This window comes from Puma concolor, chromosome D3, assembly GCF_028749965.1.
Source record: "Puma concolor isolate L17-30 chromosome D3, mPumCon1.1.hap2, whole genome shotgun sequence".
In the NCBI taxonomy this organism is placed as follows: Eukaryota; Metazoa; Chordata; class Mammalia; order Carnivora; family Felidae; genus Puma; species Puma concolor.
In genome coordinates, this window is record NC_141678.1 from 16,052,459 (window position 1) to 16,073,594 (window position 21,136).

The 21,136-nt window shown below is 42.1% G+C and overlaps 1 protein-coding gene across 11 annotated transcripts in view; it reads right to left on the reverse strand.

The window, feature by feature from the left end:
* The window catches only part of CIT (citron rho-interacting serine/threonine kinase), a 165,608-nt gene that overhangs the window by 35,104 nt on the left and 109,368 nt on the right, over positions 1–21,136 (reverse strand). For 6 of the 11 annotated variants that reach the window (XM_086681824.1, XM_086681823.1, XM_086681820.1 and 3 more), the window contains 4 exons: positions 15,334–15,387; positions 7,547–7,744; positions 6,413–6,606; positions 3,493–3,628 (listed from right to left, as the gene is read on the reverse strand). In XM_086681824.1, the coding sequence (XP_086537950.1) occupies positions 3,493–3,628; positions 6,413–6,606; positions 7,547–7,744; positions 15,334–15,387 (582 nt within the window). Of the gene's footprint in view, positions 1–3,492; positions 3,629–6,412; positions 6,634–7,546; positions 7,745–15,333; positions 15,388–21,136 lie in introns of all 11 variants that reach the window. The other 5 variants (XM_086681822.1, XM_086681817.1, XM_086681816.1 and 2 more) reach the window with 1 other exon arrangement.

The following is a 21,136-nucleotide window of genomic DNA, read 5'->3' on the forward strand; positions in this document are numbered from 1 at the left end:
TCTCAAAAATAAATAACATTAAAAAAAATTTTTTTAATAATAAAAGAAAAGATCATATCAATGTCTGGGGTCATAAAGGATGGGTAAACTTTGCTACAGAGTCCTCTAGGAACAGTAAAATAGAAAAAAATATTCAAGTTAAACACAAAAAGGTTCATTTACCGCTAAATACTACATTTTGTTTCCTCACGGGTTAAAAAAAAAAGTAAGCCAGTATCGAGGAACTCCAGAGTGTTCCTGAGGGGCAAGCTCTAGCCTTGAATCCAATCATTTTATTTCTATGAAATTTTATTTCTATAAGAAAATAATCATGGATATCCACAAAGTTTATGTTCATTATAGTGTTATGTATAATGGCAAAAAGCTGAAAGAAGCTCAAAGTTCCCACACAAGTGGAATGATTTAAAAAGGTATCTTTGTCAAAAAATCTATACACTGAAAACTATAGAAAGCTTATGAAAGAAATTGAAGAAGGCACAAAAAAATGAAAAAAGATTCCATGCTCCTGGACAGGAAGAACAAATATTGTTAAAATGTTGATACTACCCAAAGCAATCTACATATTCAATGCAACCCCTATCAAAATAACACCAGCATTCTTCACAGAGCTAGAACAAACAATCCTAAAACCTGTGTGGAACCAGAAAAGACCCCGAATAACCAGAGCAATCTTGAAGAAAACCAAAGCAGGAGGCATCACAATCCCAGACTTCAAGCTATACTACAAAGCTGTAATCATCAAGACAGTATGGTACTGGCACAAGAACAGACACTTAGATCAATGGAACAGAATAGAGAACCCAGAAATGGGCCCACAAACGTATGACCAACTAATATTTGACAAAGTAGGAAAGAATATCCAATGGAAAAAAGACAATCTCTTCAGCAAATGGTGCTGGGAAAACTGGACAGCGACATGCAGAAGAATGAACCTGGACCATTTCTCACACCAGACACAAAAATAAACTCAAAATTGGTGAAAGAGCTAAACATAAGACAGGAAGCCATCAAAATCCTAGAGGAGAAAGCAGGCAAAACCTCTTTGACCTTGACCGCAGCAACTTCTTACTCAACACGTCTCCAGAGGTAAGGGAAACAAAAGCAAAAATGAACTCTTTGTACCTCATCAAAATAAAAAACTTCTGCACAGTGAAGGAAACAATCAGCAAAACTAAAAGGCGACTGACAGAATGGGAGAAGATATTTGCAAACGACATATCAGATAAAGGGTTAGTATCCAAAATCTATAAAGAACTTATCAAACTCAACACCCAAAAAACAAAGTCCAGTGAAGAAATGGGCAAAAGACATCAATAGACACTTCTCCAAAGACGACATCCAGATGGCCAACTGACACATGAAAAAATGCCCATCACTCATCATCAGGGAAATACAAATCAAAACAACAATGAGAGAGCACCTCACACCTGTCAGAGTGGCTAACGTTAACAACTCAGGCAACAACAGATGTTGGCAAGGATGCGGAGAAAGAGGATCTCTTTTGCATTGTTGGTGGGAATGCAAGCTGGTGCAGCCACTCCGGAAAACAGTATGGAAGTTCCTCAAAAATTAAAAATAGAACTACCCTACATCCCAGCAATTGCACTACTAGGTATTTATCCAATAGATACAGGTGTGCTGTTTCAAAGGGACACATGCACCCCCATGTTTATAGCAGCACTATCAACAGTTGCCAAAGTATGGAAGGAGCCCAAATGTCCATCGATGGATGAATGGATAAAGAAGATGTGGTATATATATATACACATACACACACAGAGACACACACACACAATGGAGTATTACTCAACAATAAAAAAGAATGAAATCTTTCCATTTGCAACTATGTGGGTGGAACTAGAGGGTATTATGCTAAGCAAAATCAGTCAGAGAAAGACATCCTCACTCATATGAGGATTTTAAGATACAAAACAGATGAATATAAGGGAAGGGAAGCAAAAAAAATATAAAAACAGGGAGGGGGACAAAACATAAGAGACTCTTAAATATGGAGAACAGAGGGTTGTTGGAGGGATCGTGGCGGGGTGGGGGGGAGGATGGGCAAATGGGTAAGGGTCACTAAGGAATCTACTCCTGAAATCATTTTTTACTATATGCTAAACTTGGATGTAAGTGAAAAAATAAATTAAAAAAAAAAAGGTACCTCTGTGGTGTTGTTTAGGGGTTTTTTTGAACTACATGTTCAAAAACATTCAGTAACTCAGGAAAAGCCCCTAGTTATAGGTTTGGTTTTTTTTAAAAAAAGATGCAAAGCTGCTTACATAGTAAGAATCTAAATTTGTAAAAACATATGTATGCATAAACATATTATGCAAAGGAAAAGCCACAAATAAATTCACCAATAGAACAGTGGTTCTAGGGGCGCCTGGGTGGCGCAGTCGGTTAAGCGTCCGACTTCAGCCAGGTCACGATCTCGCGGTCCGTGAGTTCGAGCCCCGCGTCAGGCTCTGGGCTGATGGCTCGGAGCCTGGAGCCTGTTTCCGATTCTGTGTCTCCCTCTCTCTCTGCCCCTCCCCCGTTCATGCTCTGTCTCTCTCTGTCCCAAAAATAAATAAAAACGTTGAAAAAAAAATTTAAAAAAAAAAAAAAAGAACAGTGGTTCTATTGCCAGTCATTTTCTCCTTTACTTTTCTATGGTTTCTAGATCTGCCACAATGACCTCAAATGGTTATTTTTATAATCACAAAATAACAAAGAGTTATACAGAATACAAATTTTAGATTACTGCTTTGAGTGTGTGTGTGTGTGACAGAGAGAGAGAGAGAGAGAGAGAGAGAGAGAGAGAGAGAGAGAGAGAGAGAGAGAAAGCGCACATGTGAGAGCCTGGGTATATACATGAAATCTCTTTGATCGTCACTTTTGTTATCTGTAACATTGGGGCATCTATTCAAAATCTGTTTCAAGACTTAGATAAATCTCCAGAACACTGGTACCTCACTCGGTGAACATTAATATGGCGTGCTAAATGGACAGGACATGTGTATTTCCAGTGTGAAATACTGTGTGCCAGTGTGGCCGTCAGAGCCTATCGTGTCCCTGGACTCGGAGCACAGAAAGGCCCAGCTGCCTGTTACCGCAACAATGGAAGGAGCATTCGTTCTTGTCACTGAGCACTTTCCGATGCTTGACATTAAATCCAGCAATCAATCCACAACTTAAATCCAGAAACCAGTTGCCAGAAAACAAGAGCTGTGTGCCCAGATCAAAATCTGGACCTCAGGGGGCCCAGACAGGCAGATGTTAAAGAAGTCACTGGCCGACTGTGACACCCCAGTCCCCGCCACACCTCCCAAGCTATCGCCAACCAAGGATGTCCAATGGTGGACCATAACCCCAAGGCTTTACAGGACTGAGTGAATTTATGTTTGTGAAATATGTGGACCACGGACTGCACCTGAATTTGTGTCGAGCACACCTTCTAAAAGATGGAGATGAAATCTTTCTCCTAAAAGGAAAGGGATGGGCGCTGACCTTGTCAGAGAGGCTCTCGGCTTTCAGCTTCTGCTCTTTGAGGGCCTGCTGCAGAGCGAGAATCTCAGCCTTGTGCTCCTTCACCGCCAGCTCCACCACCTGGCGGGACTCAGTGATCCGCTGATCGGCCCTCGCCCTGCCGGAAAAGCACAGGCCTGTTTCAGAAGCCCCACCATCACCATCTAGAAAAAGGAAGGGGGCCCATCTCTAATCCCAATAAGCAACCGAACAGGCTGCAGGCTGGATAGATGCCTAATCCCGATTCCAAGTTCCAAATTCTGTCTTGCTTTCTCACTGCTTACAGAGCGAAGATTTGACCCATTTTAGGTCTTGGGTAAAAATACTCTTAATAGGTAAAGTTCCTGTTAGTACTCACTTGGAGGCTGAAGGGGAAATTTTTCCAAAAGCAACTGGACTGATAGGATAGCAAGACTGGCACAGCCTCCCATGGGACTGGAAATGAAATGAGGTCCCACCGAAGGACCAGGGTGCAGAGGACCACGGGAGACCCAATGGAGCAAACATTTCCTCTCCTTAAAGCATATGCAGTAAATTAATTGTTTTGGGTGCTTATTAGGGAAACTCAAATGTGATTAGTATATCTGTAAATAAGGTTAGAGAATAGAAAAACTAGAAGAAAACTAGAAAAATTGCTGCCTTTCCCTATTTTAGGTCTTGTGTTTTGCTACTTCCATATCTGGGCTTCTACAGTCTCCTCCACTGGCCAGCACTCTCCTCCCCTCCCCTGCAAACCCAAATCTTACTCAGCCTTCAAGGATTAAACTCAAAAGGCCATGTCCTCCATAAAACCTTGCTCAATTACTCCTGTTGCAAGGAAGTTCTCCTTGCTCTGTATTCCAGAGCATAAGCACACTGCTCTCCTGGAATGCCCTGCTCTCTATTTTGAGGTGGTAAATATCTGAATGCATAATTCATCTTCTCTGCGAAACTTGCCTCTTGAGGACAAGAATTAAGAATTCTCTTCACTCATCTCTGTATCCCATGTAACATCAAAATGGGGAAGGGGGGCAGGAAAAGCCAAGATCTTTCACAAGTGCCCCCGAAAGTATACATGAAATGTCTTTCTGAGCCCAGCCTGTAATTATACCTTCCATGAGTAGTTGTGTGTTTCCTGATGCTGAAGCCAGCTCCCGACCCTCAAAATTATCTCTGAGGGACTCTAGAAACAGCTCCGATAAAAGCTTCACTTGAAGGTAAGGTAAGAGCGGGGGCGGGGGGGGGGGGGGGGGCGGGGGCGGTGGTGGTGTCTGCGTGAAAGCAACCAGAATGTACCATGAGGACTCAGGGTAAACAAGAATAGGAGGTCTTAAACCAGCAGCCCCTCACAGCAGCAAATACCCTGAGAGGAAGGATGTCGAAAAACTTGAGTATTTCTACCAGTGCCTCTTGAAACTTAAGGGTCTCATCTTTTGCTTCTAATCTTTTCTGGTTTGACTGACTTGGCATAGATTAAACATCCAACACATTTGGTTGAATCTAGTACGGTCCAGTAAATGTGGGAAAATACCAAAATGAGTCTGATGGAGTCCAACTAAATGAGTGACATTTCCATGCCTACTGTATCTTGCTTAAGGAGTTCAGAGGGTCCCAGGAAAGTCAGTTTCAGAGGAAGGTGACACTAGTGAAGGACGGACACAATTCCGTTGTGCAGACATGACATCATGGGGCTAACTCTAGCCAGCACACTGTGCCTCTGTGCATGCTGGAAAATGGGACCTATTCCTCAAGACCATTTATTTCTATCTGTTGGTAAACTGTCATAATATGCCCATTTTGTTAGACCAAAACACTTTCCTGCCAAGAGCTGTAACACTGTCATAAGCAATCTTCACATCTACAATGTCTTCAGTGTGGATGGCACCCCCTAGGGCTAGGAAGTATATGACCTGCAGGATCACAGCCCCAGCAGAAAGGGGATTCTATGCCAGGGGACTATGGAAGCGAAAGTGGCAGAGAAAAGATACTGTTTGAACTTATTATTATTATTATTATTATTATTATTATTTATTATTATTATATTTCCTACCAAAAAACAAAAAAAATTATTCTTGTAGGGGCACCTGGGTGGCTCAGTCTGTGGGGCATCCGACTTCAGCTCAGATCATGACCTTGTGGTCTGTAGGTTGGAGCCCCGCTTCGGGCTCTGTGCTGACAGCTCAGAGCCTGGAGCCTGCTTCGGATTCTGTGTCTCCCTCTCTCTCTGCCCCTCCCCTGCTCACATTTAGTCTCTCTCTTTCTCAAAAATAAGTAAATATTAAAAAAAAGGTTTAACTATTCTTGTAGAGAAGCTATTCTCAGCCAAGGGTGATTTTGCCCCTCGGGAGACACTGGACAATGTCTGGAGACGTTTTAGGTGTCACAATTTGAGGAAGGGGTTGCTACTGGCACGTGGTGGGTAAAACCAGGGATGAGGCTCCCATTCGACAACATGCAGGACGGCCCCCACAACAAAAGATTATCTGGGCCAAACGGTCAATGGTGCCAAGACTGAGTAACCCTAGTATAGATGGGTGACTAGCTTTACACATGAGCGGGATTAAAATGGTCATAGTCTTGCCACGTGGTCACAATGATAACAAACCTGAGGAAGAAGTTTCTGCAAAGAGAGGACTGAGATATTTGCCCTGCTCTGACTTGTAGGCCTCTACACAGAGTAAAAGGACACCAGCTACTAGTTACTACCCCAGAATCCAAGTGACACTGACCATACTTACCACTAGGATGACCCACCCACCCTGGGCTGTCCAAGGGTCTCCCAGCTTTAACACGGAAAGTCTTGTATCCTAGAAACTTCGCTCGGTCCTGAGCAAGCTGGGACCGGTGGGCACCCTGTTCGCAATGCTCAGGTGGTCCTGGTGAAGCTGCCGGTCACTGGCTTTCTACAAACAGGAAGTCCCACCTGCTCTGCTTCTCGGTGTCCAGCATCCTCTGTAACTCTCGAACCCGACACTCAAACTGGGACTTCTCGTCACCAAGGACACTCCTCCACGCCTCCCACTGACGCTCTTTTTCCAGCAGTTCGTCGTTTAGGGCCTCCAGGTCCATGACCTGTTCTTCCAGCATCGTGCAAGTGGTCTTCAGAGCCTCCATCGTCTGCAAATCAGTACCACTCAGTTGTGCCTTGTATCAAATGAGGATTTCCTGGATGTTACTTTTGTTGGATCAGTGTCAGAAAAAGCACAAGTTTCTAACTATAGTCTGAAAATACAGTTTATCTTTTTCTTCTACAAACCAAAGGGACAAGAATGGATAAAGGGCCATTTCTGCCATGATGTTAACGGCAGAACCCAAAGCAAGCCAGAGGGAAGAGACCACACTTCCAAGTGGTCCAGGGCACCTGGGAGGCTTCAGGTCACGATCCCAGTGGGGTCGTGGGAATCGAGTCCCATGTCGGGCTCTGCACTGAGCATGGAGCCTACTTAAGATTCTCTTTCTCTTTCTCTTTCTCTCTCTCTCTCTCTCTCTCTCTCTCTCTCTCTCTCTCTCTCTCCCTGTATCTCCGCCCCCCTCCCCCCCCTCTAAAAAATCTTTAAAAAATAAAAGTCATGTGGCTCACACTGGTGTCCCAAAACATTTTATTTTGCTTTTACTTTTTTTTAAATCAAAATTAAGAAGAACGACCCACTTTTAAAAGCCACATTTCCAAACCCCCCAAGCCCTCAAAACATAGACATGACTATGAAAAAGAGCCCTCATCTAATGGACAAGGCTCAGTCTTAGATCCGTTGGGAGAGGTGTACCAGGTGCCTGCTCTAAATTCTAAAGGGATCGGGGTGCCTGGGTGGCTCAGTCGGTTAATCGGCCGACGTCAGCTCAGGTCATGATCTCACGGTTCGTGAGTTCGAGCCCCGCGTTGTGCTCTGTGCTGACAGCTCAGAGCCCGGAGCCTGCTTTGGATTCTGTGTCTCCCTCTCTCTGCCCCTCCCCTGCTCGCGCTCTGTCTCTCAAAACTGAATAAAAGTTAAAAAAAATAAACAAAATGTAAAGGGATCAAAGGGTGTCAGGGATCTCTGACACTATTTACTGTCCTCACTTGCTTCTGGCTGGTGAGCTGCATCTCTCTCTCCGTAATCTCGCGGCGGAGATGGTCCACTTCGCTTCGTAGCTGTACTATCTCATCGTTGGCGCCAGAAGCCTCGTCGAGTTGTTTGGACAAGTAGAAATTTTGGTTGTTGAGCTCAGCGTTGTCCTCGGTCAGCTGGTTTAGCTGCTCCTCCAGGTCTGTGATTACCTAAAAGAGGAGAGGAATCCAGTTCTGCATCAAGCAAGTGGATTTAAAATGAGAAGCTGCTTCTAGAGCCAATGACTTTAGAGCCTACGTGACACTGGCGGTCCACGGGCCACTCCTGTTTGCTTCTCCAGCCCTGGCAGCCAAGGCCACGCCCGCCCACTTAGCACTGACACACACGTGCCGTGGGGGAAAACAAAAAGTCTCTGATTCTTTCTAACTCAGGATCCATCTGGAAGATGTGGCTAAAGTGAATCAAGCAAGAGTGACTGCCGTATGGAAGGGGCTAAACTTTAAATGAGATCAGGTTCACGGACAATAATACGATGTGGAACATGTGAGCCGAGGAAAGGCATCTAACAGACTGGTATCACAGTCAGCTAATTGAACTACAATGGCCCCGGCACCATCCACAGGACACTGGAACCGGAGATAGTCTGAGAAAGCAAAATAAGTTCTTATCAAGGAGGACTGACCCCGGAGGACACCAAGAGTTATTTTAATATCTCGGCAATAAATTTAATTTCATGCAACAAAAGAAAAAAAATTTAAGGGAAGCTCAGAATAATCCTGAAAATAGTGTACTGTGGCATCACTTGAATGGTTTTTATTATACAGTTAGCTATCAGAAAATGGGAAGGCATGTATATGAAATTGTCCTTTTATTGAGAGATTTAATCTGGCTTTGCTAAGTTATTTCCCTGCTCGATGGCAGAATGACTTCGAGTTCAGTGCATTCAGCGTTTCCTATTCTCTTTCCTGAGGTTCAGTATCAGCACTTGCAGAGCTTTTATATCCAATACTTTCAAAGTTTAAGGGCAATTTTCTAATAATGGTTGGGATGAGGCACAGAGGCAGTAAATTAAATTTTACGTAACAAAAAGAAGTAAATTAAAAGGAAATGCCTTGAAGCCTACGGTTTATTAATTGTTTCCAATTTTCAAACCTAGAGTAGACTTAGTTTATGAAATGTTGCCACTGTTTCCATGACTAATTCCCTATTTTAACCCCCTTTGATTATCAATTTAAAAAAATCTTCCCAGGCACATAGAATTAAAGAACATCAATTAAGCACATTTGTTCGATGCGGCTCAGAAAACAGAGCTTTTCATTTTGTTAACCGAGCTGATAAGCTTTTAATGTAGTAAGTGGTCTAGTAATTTGTATTTTAATGTCAAAAGCCCTGTTAATTCCTACTGTACTGGTTTGAGGTGCGCTGTCAGCTACAAGACGGGGAATAAAGGTTATCTGGTTGGATCCTTAGCTACAGCTCCTTCTTTATCGGGGGAAGAAAATAGGAAAACACTCCAAGTTTGTCATCCCTAGTAGGCAGTCATGCCTCAAAAGGATCCCTGGATCACCCTTTTGGTGACATGGTTAAATCTCCTAAAACCAGAAACAATGAATAAACAATGCCCAATAGTTCCACTGGCCTCCGTCTTACATGTAGTAAAACCCATTTCTTAAGACAGTTTTCATCCTAGACTGCAAATATCTCCATTTAACTACTGTGCTGCCTTCTTATTTCCCTCCCCTCCCCAAAAAACGGAGGTAAGCCGACCTAAAACTATACTATCAAATGGAGCCTGGAACCACAAATACAGCCATTTTGAACTTTGTGGGGGGGTTGGTGTCTCCATCCATGATACAGAGATCAATACCATATTTACTACCTCCCCGTTTCTATTTTTTTTAATGTTTATTTTTGAGACAGAGAGAGACAGAGCATGAATGGGGGAGGGGCAGAGGGAGAGGGAGACAGAGAATCCAAAGCAGGCTCCAGGCTCTGAGCTGGCAGCACGGAGCCCGATGTGGGACTTGAACTCATAAACCGCGAGATCATGACCTGAGCCAAAGACGGGCGCTTAACCAACTGAGTCACACAAGCACCCCCAATGTTCTGGATTTCTGGCATACTATTCTACCTTACTGTGGCCTACAAAATTCAGGGGATAAAAAGTAATGCCCAAGACAGTGCTTCATTTTAATGATTATAGCAGTGCCTCTTGCAGAGCATAGAGACCCCAGAAAATCTGTCGACACAAGAATATATACGTTGCCCAAATAACTTGCCACTTGAGAACATACCTAAGCCTTTGGGTTCCCACTCCCTTTCTCTGACTTATGGGAAAAACTGCGATTTATTATTAGCCCGTTTCTGCTACCTCTTCTTTCAAAATAGGTTACAAAGTGCTAAAGAAGAAATCTTTGAAAAGCTCAATGAAGGGCCAAGATTATTACTCTCACTTCAGTGGAGACTGCCCATTGGACTAAGAGGCACTCTTCTATTTCCCTATTGTCATCCAGTTTCCAAGGGGCCTCACAACTCTGATTTCTACTTACAGTTTGTGATTGTTGGTTCTATATTTTACTGTCTCTATTTTGCCTGTTCATCAAGCTTTTAATGTTATGGAGTGTTATGTGTTTGTGAAGCACCCAAACACTCATTTTAGCTCACTCAGACTTTTTATATATTCTTTCCGCCTAAGTCACATGTTTAGCTTGAGACTCTATTTTGAGTTCCTGGAATTGTGGCATTAAGTGATAGTATTAGGGGTGCCTGGGTGGCTCAGTCAGTTAAGCATCCGACTTCGGCTCAGGTCACGATCTCAAGGTTCGTGGGTTCGAGCCCCGTGTTGGGCTCTGCACTGACAGTGCAGAGCCTGCTTGGGATGCTCTCTCTCCCCCTCTCTCTCCCTCTCCCACTGATGCACTCTCTTTGTCTCTCTCAAAATAAATACTTAAAAAAACAATTAAAAAGTATTGTAATAGGCAATCTAACCAGGTAATGTGCAATGAGAATTCTTGGGTCTACTATGTGTCCCCGGGTGTATTCTCTCCACACCAAGGGCAACATTATCTGTTTACTATAGTATGAGTCTGTTAACCTTCCAACGCCATGGATACAGGATGAAAAAGAGAAACTGAAGGTTGACTCCACCTTAGCAGTAAGATGAGGGAGACAGCTTCCTCACGCAGGAGCCAGCAAGGCTTTCTTACATGCCTTTTTTTTTGCAAAGAGATCACGGTACAGTTCTAAGAGAAACCAAGGGTATAAAAAATGATCTACTCTCAGTGTCCAAAAAAGAAGACAGAGAGTGGGAGAGAGATATCTCTACGTGGGGTTATCTGTTGCTTTTCAAGCAAATCTCACAGTTCTGAACAAGAACTGTTTACTTCTCACACCTAATGCAAAGACCAGCAGGGAGACCATTAATGTTCAACAGCGTGTCAGGGGTGAAGAAACCAGTCAGATAGTGAGCATCAGTCTAAACAGACACGGGGCTAAAGCCCTCCTGGAATGTCTGGTTCTTTCTTGAAGGCAGCTATTTGCATATTATTTATTTTTAATCTTATAGCTGACAGATTGATTCATAATTAAAACTGTGTCATATGTTTGCCCACCAACTCCCCTCCAAAACAGACTTAGGTAGGGTTTTAGGTGCCAGATTGGATCAAATCCTTTTTAAAAATCTCTTCAAAATATAGAAATGGTCTGAGCTGGAAAATCTTACTGTTCATGAGCTTTTTAAAAGACGCTAACTGGGAGCTCCTATCAGTTCAGTTATTATAGGAGTTCCCATTCAGTAACAAAGATGCCATTTCCTCACAGAGGCAACCTGAGACAGCGCCAGTAAGAAAAGAACATCTATCATGCCCTTCAGAAGTGTCTTTAAAGCAGCTGTTGAACCTGAAAAAGTAGAACAGAGATCTACTATTGCTACCAAGTATTGTCCTAAAACGGTGGTTTTCAAACTTTTTATAGGGGCACAACGTTTCCTGAGCAAAAGATGGTATCGTAAATGCAATATAATAAAATAATAATAGTAACCAATACTGTTTAGCATTTTCTACGGACCAGGACCTGTGTTAGCACCGGGATGCATCATCTAATTCCTGCAGGACCCCCATGAGGTAGGCATTAGCACCAAATTTCTGATTCGGTGACTCAGTGTTTCCTAAGTTCTACTGTTTCTGAAATGTGAACATATGTTGGAACTAAGCAGCTGTCTCTGTCCTTGCCAAGCACCCAAAGAGCAGTTATTAAATGACTTGTGCATCTTATCACTGACAGTATATTGGAATGGAGAATACACAATGTCAGCACCATCTCACAGGTAAAGACATGGAGGCCTGGGAATTTAACATCATATAGGTTACAAAGAGGCCAATTTAGAATATGAACCCAGTCTGCCTGACACCAGACCGCATTGTTTGGATCACTAAACAACCCAGCTTCTCTAGCCTAAGTGTGGGTGGGGGTCACTCTTTTGGGTTCCCCCTCCCACTGGGAGAGAACCCAAAGGCTCCTCCACAGAATGACGGAAGTAAGTAAATCAAGGATTAGAAGTCACTGCTCCAGAAAAAAGCAAATGTGAATAAGACAATATAAAAGCTATGTAAGTTGAGAAAGTAACAAAATTCAGGGTGCCTGAGTAGCTCCGTCGGTTGAGCCTCCAGCTTCAGTTCAGGTCATGATCTCACTCAGCTCATGATCTCACAGTTCATAGGTTTGAGCCCCGGATAGGGTTCTCTGCTGTCAGTACAGAGCCTACTTTGGATCCTCTGTCTTCCTCTCTCTCTGCCCTTCCCATGTTCATGTGTGCTCGCTCTCTCTCTCTCAAGATAGATAAACATTAAAAAAAAAAAAAAAAAAAAAAAAGAAAGTAGCCAAATTCATTCTACATATTGGCATATTCTAGTAAAAAACAAACCTCTAACTTTAAAAATCTAGGAGAGGGAGGCTTACCAAAGGGCACATGGAAACATTGGAGGGTAATGGATACGCTCATTAATTTGATTGTTTCGTTGGTTTCACAGTTGTGTACATATCTCAAAACTCTTGAGGTTACTGTGCTCCTATTATACCTCAATAAAGCTATAAAAATGTTTTTAAAATAAGCTTTGTGAAGATGTGGCATCCATGTGCATGTGTGCATGTGCGCGTGCGCACGCACGCGCACACACACACACACACACACACACACTGGAATATCACTCAGCCATGTATAAAGAATGAGATTATGCTATTTTGTGACAACACAGATGGAGCTAGAGGGGATCATGTTAAGTGAGATAAGTCAGACAGAGATAGACACGTACCACATGATTTCACTTACATGAGGAATCTAAAAAACAAGACAAACAAACAAAAAGCAGAAGCAGACCCATAAGTACAGAGAACTGATGGTTGCCAGAAGGGAGGGTGGTGGAGGGACGGGTAAAATTGGTGAAGGAGAGTGGGAGATACAGACTTCCAGTTATGGAATGAATAAGTCATGGGGATGAAAAGTACAGCATAGGGAATATAGTTGGTATTATAATAGTGTTGTACGGTGACAGATGGTAACTATACTTGTGGTGAGCTGAGCATAATATATAGAGTTGTTGAATCACTATGCTATAGAGCAAAAACTAATGTAATATTGTGTGTCAACTATACTTCAATTAAAAAAAAAACTGTTATGCCAAAAGACTAAAAAAAGAGAAAACTCCAGATGAAGGATTAACGATGTACACATTTAAAACCTATCCAAGCTTATTTTAGGAAAAAATAGTAATATAAAAAAAAATCACGGTCATAAAATGATCTATGTTTTATTCAGTGATCATTTACGAGCATGTATGTAATAAAAGCAAATAACCCTTGCATAAAATAAGAAACTGAGACGGTAAGAAACTTAAAAAAAGTGGCGGCACGAGAGTACAGGAACAGAATGCATCCGCTCCTCAAGGAAGGGAGGCAGAATGGAGGAAGTCGGGGATGCTTTTCGGGCAGGCCCACCCCTGATGCAGCCATCGGCATCGGGAGACACAGACCAAAAATCTATCTGCCGGGTACCTGCTAGAGTCAAACAGAGGCGCATCTCATGACCCACTAGCTGCTCTGCTCTTGGGTATATGCTCATCAGAACAGGTGCCGACAGCCTCCAAGGGACTTACATAACAGTGCTTCTACACAACTGTGTTCCTAATGGCAGTAACCCAAATGACCATCAGCAGGAGAATGGATAAACAAACTTCAGTTCTACGCATCCACTGGCAACGCCACACCATACTAATGAAAGAGAACAAACTCCTGATGGATGCAACGACAGGGATGAACCCCACAGATAACTTAAGACAAAAAAACTAAACCCAAAAGAACACATCCTCTGTGATTCCCTTTGTCTGAAGTTTAAGAACTGGCCAAAGTGATCTCTGGTATCAGAGGACAGAACCGAGGTCACCCTTTGGGGCAAAGGATGATGATAAGAAGAGGGCATGAGGGAGCCTTCTGGGGGTTGAAAATGTTCTGGATCTTGATGCATGTTGTGGTTACATGTTGTCCATATGTGTAAAAATTTCATTGAACTGCACTGCAAGATTAGCGTACTTCATGCACTTTACAGTATGTCTTTTATTTTTTAAACATATTAAATATATATATTTATTTATGTATGTATGTATGTTTGGGAGAGTACAGCAGGGGAGGGGCAGAAAGAGGGGGACAGAGGATCCAAATCGGGCTCTGTGCCAACAGGTTGACAGCAGTGAGCTCAATGTGGGGGCTTGAACTCACAAACCATGAGGTCGTGACCTAAGCCAAAGTCAGATGCTCAACTGACCAAGCTACCCAGGTGCCCTTACAGTATTTTGTAACTAAATGAAGGGGGGAAACCATACACTGACCAGACTTAGCATCCTATTTATAGCAGATAAAGAGGAAAGAAAAAGTTCCATTACAAGGCAATAAAATATGAAAAGAAAGAAAGAAAGAAAGAAAGAAAGAAAGAAAGAAAGAAAGAAAGAAAGAAAGTAGGTAGGTATGTGGGGGTGGGGTGGGGTTGGTTTCCAGAAATTCACAGATGTGAATACTACAAATGGAGACAAGTTCACTGAGAACTAAGAAGGTAATAAAGTGATGACAGTACCAAATAAAGGAAGTGGAACCTTGAATAAGGATAACATCTTATCTTCTGAAAGGGGCTTATTTCAGTCTTTTTTTATAATCGAAAACAGACCTAGCTTCTGCTGACCCTACCCCATCACATAATCTAAGCATGATACTTATCTGCTCGCAGAATTTACTTCTCTCCATATACATGATATCTCCCAAAAAGCCCTAGATCTTTATTTTGCCTATTGGGAACTTAAAATTTCTAGGTCCACAGCACGTGCTGGTCTTCCCTCTCCATAGCTGCAGAAGGCTAGAGGAGCCATTGCAGATGCTACCTGCCTCCAGCGTCTGGACAGGGTCTGGCTGGGACCAGCTTTGGAACCTTCTACATTGGGGTGGGAGGGGGAGCTGCCCTAGGACTTACAATGCAGCGACTGAAACCGATTAGCGGTTCTGCAGTGAGAATTATTTCCACCACTCCAACTATCCTTCCCCAAACATGAAGAACGGTTTTGAATTTTAAAAACTGGCAGGAACCCAAGAAACTGGAGTTATCTGGTGCTCAGAAACTCCCAATCAGTTTGACCACATTAACTGCTTCAAGATGAAAGTTTGTAACAAACATCAGTCACGGATATTGTAAGAGATACCCCCTCTCCCTTGTCCGTTTTAGTCTCGTGTTATTTTAATCATCTTTAGTTTTAATACTCACAGTACAGCTGTTACGAAGGGCGTCAAATTTGCGCTGGATTTCATCTCTATGTGCCTAAAAGGTAAGAAGTCGATTATAAATTTTTCACAGCAGAGGGTACAATTCTACATGCTATGGGCCAAATGAAGAAAAGAGCAATTTACCGAGAAAGCCAAGAATGTTGTTGCAGCTGCCCAAACATCTGGTTTTCAAAGAACTAATTAATCAAGTCATGTCAAACATGAGAAGTTAAAGCTATAGGAATATATGATGCTGGGTTAGTAACAACGACTATTTAGACCACACAGGCACACCCTGTATACATACACTTAATGTTTATATGAATGCCTAGGGGCTTTGGAAGAAAAGGAAAAAAAAAATGAAAGGATGAAGTTTTTACTCTCCCCATTCTTAACCTTTCCCTCTTCCTTCCAGCTGACCCCTCGCTAGGCTACTCCCTGAGAGACACACACATGCATGCAAACACACACACACACACACACACACACACACACACACACACACACACCAGCCAGGACAAGCTAGGGATTTTTCTTCTTGTTAATCAAAAGCTGCTGAGATTCAGAAATCCCACATTGACCTTGAGGTAAATAGAAAGGCTTTCTCCAAGGCAGAGCTGCTCTCAAACAGCAGCATTTGTTCAGTTGACCTTCAAGGACTTGGTGAGCGTACATGCTATTCCATCCACTGTGGCACGACACAATATATATGGAGTTACCTTCCTTCAGTGGGGGAGGATGGAAAGTTAACAACTGCATGATTACAAACAGTGACAAAGGCTCTGAAAGAAACAGGGTGCAGGAAAAAAGAATAAGGGGGATAGAAAGGAACTTACTTAGATGGGGTAGTCAAGGAGGGCTTCTCTGAAGAGGTGCCACTTTAACTGACACCTGTAGGATAATGGGGAGCCAGCCAGGCAAAGGACAGGAAAAGGCAGAGGGCACAAATCTTGAAGTGAGAAAATGTTTGGGGTATTTGATGAACAAAAAAAGGCCTGAATGGCTTTTTCAAACTTCAAGCTGCGACCCAATAGCGAGTATGACAAGTGTGTTGCTTTTCTGTTTTGGTTTATCCAATGAAATGGAATAAAAAAGAATAGACAACACTGGGATGTGCCCTTGGATAGTGAAGCACTGTCACAGAAAACTTCTGTTTCCAATACCATAATTCATTAAATTTAAGATGCTATCAACTGTAAGACATGGCAATTTTATGTACCATTAAGGAAAAAAAAAGGTGTTGTTGAATAAGCTATGACATGTTTATGTCCATGTGACTAGAGAGTCATATATCAGCTATGACTAAGCTGCATCCTGATTTTACATACTTTGGAATCAACGAAAGAATATATATATGCTCCCTTGTATTAGATTGTAGGGTAAATGTATTCTCGGTGGGTAGGGGTCAAACAATTTTTGGCTAAAGCACAGCAAGAGAAGGAAAATGTGGCCCAAGATTATGGTAGAGAGCCAGGCAGGGACCAAGTCACTTGAAGGCCCAGAAAGGAGTTTGGGTTTCATTCAAAATACCATTAATCAGAAGCCAATGGAGATTTTAAAAAGTAAAGGGAAATGATCTGCTTGTCACTTTGTGGATGCTGTGGGAAGAACAGATAGAAATAGGAAACAGCACGGAAATAGAAATAGAAAGCAGCACGGAAACCAGAGGAGGCTGTTGCTGTCATTCAAGAAGGAGATGATGGTGGTCTGGAGTAGGATGGCGGCCAAGGCACAGAGAAGTGGATGGAAGTGAGTTCTCTTTTGGAAGCATAGGAAATAAGACTTGCTGCAGACATTGGAAAAGGAAGGGTCAAAGACACCCTGAAAGATCTTTGACTTGAGAGACACGGTATCATTTGCTTAGCTATGAAACCTCAAAGAAGAATCTAATTTGGGACAAAGGCAAAAGTGGCCTTTCTCTTAAAAAAAATTAGTCTCCACCAGAAGGTCTATAAAAGAACTAAGTCAAAATTTTAGAGGTGTGGGGCACCTGAGTGGCTCAGTCAGTTAAGCATCGGACTTCAGTTCAGGTCATGATCTCGCATTCATGGGTTTGCCTTGTCAGGCTCTGTGCTGACAGCTCAGAACCTGGAGCCTGCTTCGGATTCTGTGTCTCCCTCTCTCTCTGCCCTTCCCCAGCTTGCACTCTCTCTCTCTGTCTCTTTTAGAACTTTGATGTATTCTCTAGTATGTCTACTTGCCATAAATTAATATTATAAATTTATAACAGCAGATAAACCATACCCACAGATGCAAAAAGTTCCAAGAACCCCAAGCACAAGAAACATGAAGAAAATTAAGCTACATCACCTCACTATCAAACTGCGTAAAATCAGTAATAAAGAGAAAAAGCTTAAAGCCAGTCACAGCAAAACACAAGTTACATACAGAGAAACGGAAGTCAGATTTCTCACCAAAAAGTGGGTAAAAAAACGGGGAGGGAAAGGGGGCTAAAGCAAGTTAGAAGTCAGTAGAACATCTTTAAAGCACTGAAAGGAAAAACAAACAAACAAAAAAACTCTTAAAATTTGTCAATCTAAATTATATACCCATCAAAAATATCCTTCAAAAATGAAGGTGAAATTAAAGACTTCTTCAGATATAGAAAAGCTGAAGGAATTTGCCACCTTCACTGTAAGAAATGGTAAAGGAAGTCCTTCAGGCAAAAGGAAAATGAAAACCAGAAATATAAATCTACACAAAAGATTGAAGAGCACTTGGAAAATGTTTTGTTTTTAGGTTGTACAGACTCACAGATTCATAAAAAGTTATCATTTGCAATCAACTCTCTAGGGGTACCTGGGTGGCTCAGTTGGTTAAGCATCAGACGAGCTCAGGTCATGATCTCATGGTTCATGGGCTCAAGCCCCACATTGGGCTCTGTGCTGACAGCTCAGAGCCTGGAGCCTGCTTCGGATTCTGTGTCTCTCTCTCTCTCTGCCCCTCCTCCACTCACACTCTGTCTCTCTGTGTCTCTCAAAAATGAATAAACGTTAAAAAAAAAAAAAAAAGAATCAACTCTCCACATAATTAGCCCACATTTTTATGGAAAACTTATCAGACTATTTTTATTCCCAAGAATCAATCTGCTTCAGGCCCAACAATCATACAGGAGAGTTACTGATTTAATGGGGCATGTATACCATTTATCCAAAGTGGGAACATGGTTCTACCACTGAAATCTCATCTGCTGTAAGCAGCAGCCTGGCCCCCAAAGACCATCCAACTCCCTTGAGTACACTTACTAATCATCAAGGACAAAAGGCATGGATTCTCCCAAGGAAGAATAAGGCCCTACGTTAACAAACCTAAGAGCATGAATGAGCAAATTTTTTTCTTTAAAGGACCAGGCAGTAAATATTTTTGGCTTTGAGAGCCATTCAGTCTCTCTCACAACTACTCAACTCTGATCTCATAGCAGAAAAACAGCCATACACAATGTGAAAACAAGTGGGTATTCCAATAAAACTTTATTTACATAAAAGAGGAAGCATACTGAATTCGGCCCATTGGCTGTTGCCTGCCAACCCCTGATTTAAATGACTATTTGGTGTGAAATCTCTCAAAGACAGAAACGGGAAGCTGACAGTAGAGTGAACTCCTTCAAAATGAACTTCTTCAAAGCCTAAGCAGGGACCATGAAAAAACTCACTGGCCTTGACTTAGGAAGAGAGGCCCTATTCAACTTTTTTATTAATAGATTTTCCAAATAACACTACTCCTTTAAAAACGTGTTTAACTTCCCCCAATGTAGTCTGATATTTCAATCACTAATACTGTTTCATTTCCATTAAAATCTACCATTATGAGGCCTCTGGATCATTCTGACATATCAAATGGCAATCCTCTTTGAGGATCATTATGACTTGATTTATTATTGACTGTGAAATATAAACACAAAATGTAGAACTGATCCTATTATGACTGCTGGAGATTCTATAAGCATTTAACAATTATTGAACTGATCTGAGCAAGAAAATGTCAAGAAACATGTTTTATGTTTCTTTGAAATAAGTTGTAAAGCAAGCACACAACAAAAGTTCACACAATACTGTATATATAGATAAGAAAATATGTAAGACAATCTTTAGATTCTCTCAATGAAATATTTGAGTGTTAATTGGATATCAGGTGCTACGGGGAATAAATATTTACATTCTTCAAAGGACCCTGAAGAGCTTTTGTTTATGTGGGTTATATTTATCTATATTTATCACTTAAGAAATTAAAATGGAGATTTTTTTCAAACATTTACTCTTTCTTTTAAAATAGCATTGCTTGGGGCGCCTGGGTGGCGCAGTCGGTTAAGCGTCCGACTTCAGCCAGGTCACGATCTCGCGGTCTGTGAGTTCGAGCCCCGCGTCGGGCTCTGGGCTGATGGCTCAGAGCCTGGAGCCTGTTTCTGATTCTGTGTCTCCCTCTCTCTCTGCCCCTGCCCCGTTCATGCTCTGTCTCTCTCTGTCCCAAAAATAAATAAACGTTGAAAAAAAAAATTAAAAAAAATAAAAAATAAAAATAAATAAATAAATAAAATAGCATTGCTTTTGCACCACCAATGCAAATGTTAACTGAAAAATGCCAAATGAAATCTTAGTATTATTATGAAAATAATATGAACTTGGGGAACCCCAAGGGATCCTCTGACCCCTCTTTGAGAACTGCTGACCTAAGGGTTGGAGGGCAATCAGGAAGAATGCACAGGCTACAGCCTAAAGACTAGAGATGCACTCTTTTTTAGGAGTACTTAGGTCTTCACTGATTTAAAGAAAGTTACAAGAGGAAGAAAAAAAGAGAATTTAACGCAGTCTTGATGAGAGAAAAATTCCATGCAGAACTGGAGAAAGGAAACTAGTGTTTAGATGTCTGACCATCTTCTGGGGCCCATGGTCAGGATTCTAGAACACTCAGGCTTCCACACATGCCCCCAATTCTGTATCTTGCTTATCATGCCAGTGGCTTGCTTAATTAAATACAAGGATTGATATTTATGTAAAACAAATGAGAGTATGCAGACTCATGGTTTTAACAAACCAAAGAGGATGACATTGGGATCCCATGATCACGCTATGCTGGATCACTCCTTTCATTATTGCCTCTAGCTTTGAACTCTTGATTATGCAGCATTAGTCATTTAACCAAATCAGTAAAAGAACGTGAGGACAGGGACACGAAGCGTGCGTCGTGGAGTCAATGCTGATGTACACGGGGCCTACACCACGCCTTTCCCTGCATCCACATTCAGAATGGCACATCACATCACGCATCTGTCTGCTCTAAAGTGTGCAAGAAACATGTCAAGGAACATCAAATTCTCTTCCTCAGATGAAGGGATGGGGTCTTAAATATCAACTCGAGGTGGAAAATTCTCTCTTCCACCAAGAAGCATTGAAGCACCTTAAAAGCATGGCTTTTTGTTTAAATATGACTCTCCTGTCGGCCTCCACCTTGATTCATTCTCAGCTTTTGATGGCCAGTGAATCTCCAAGCAAACTCAATTGACAGGATGGCTAAAGTTGGAGCGGTAGCAAGAAAACACGAAGGAGACCGACAGTCGTTTCCCAGTGGGCCCCAAAGCACTTCTGCAGTGGAGGGAGTCAACAGTACTGTGTTGCATCTAATCTGCTCCAGGGGCAGAAGCCAGAGTAACGGCTCCCTACCCCGGCCAGGAGATGGCTGCCTCTTAAAATTAAGCAACAATAGCCCATTTGACTATTCTCTTTTATTGGTAAAACAGCCTGCTATGAAGTTCGCAAATCTCCTAGACCATTTTAGGTCCAGCTGATTTAATTTGACTGATGCTTATG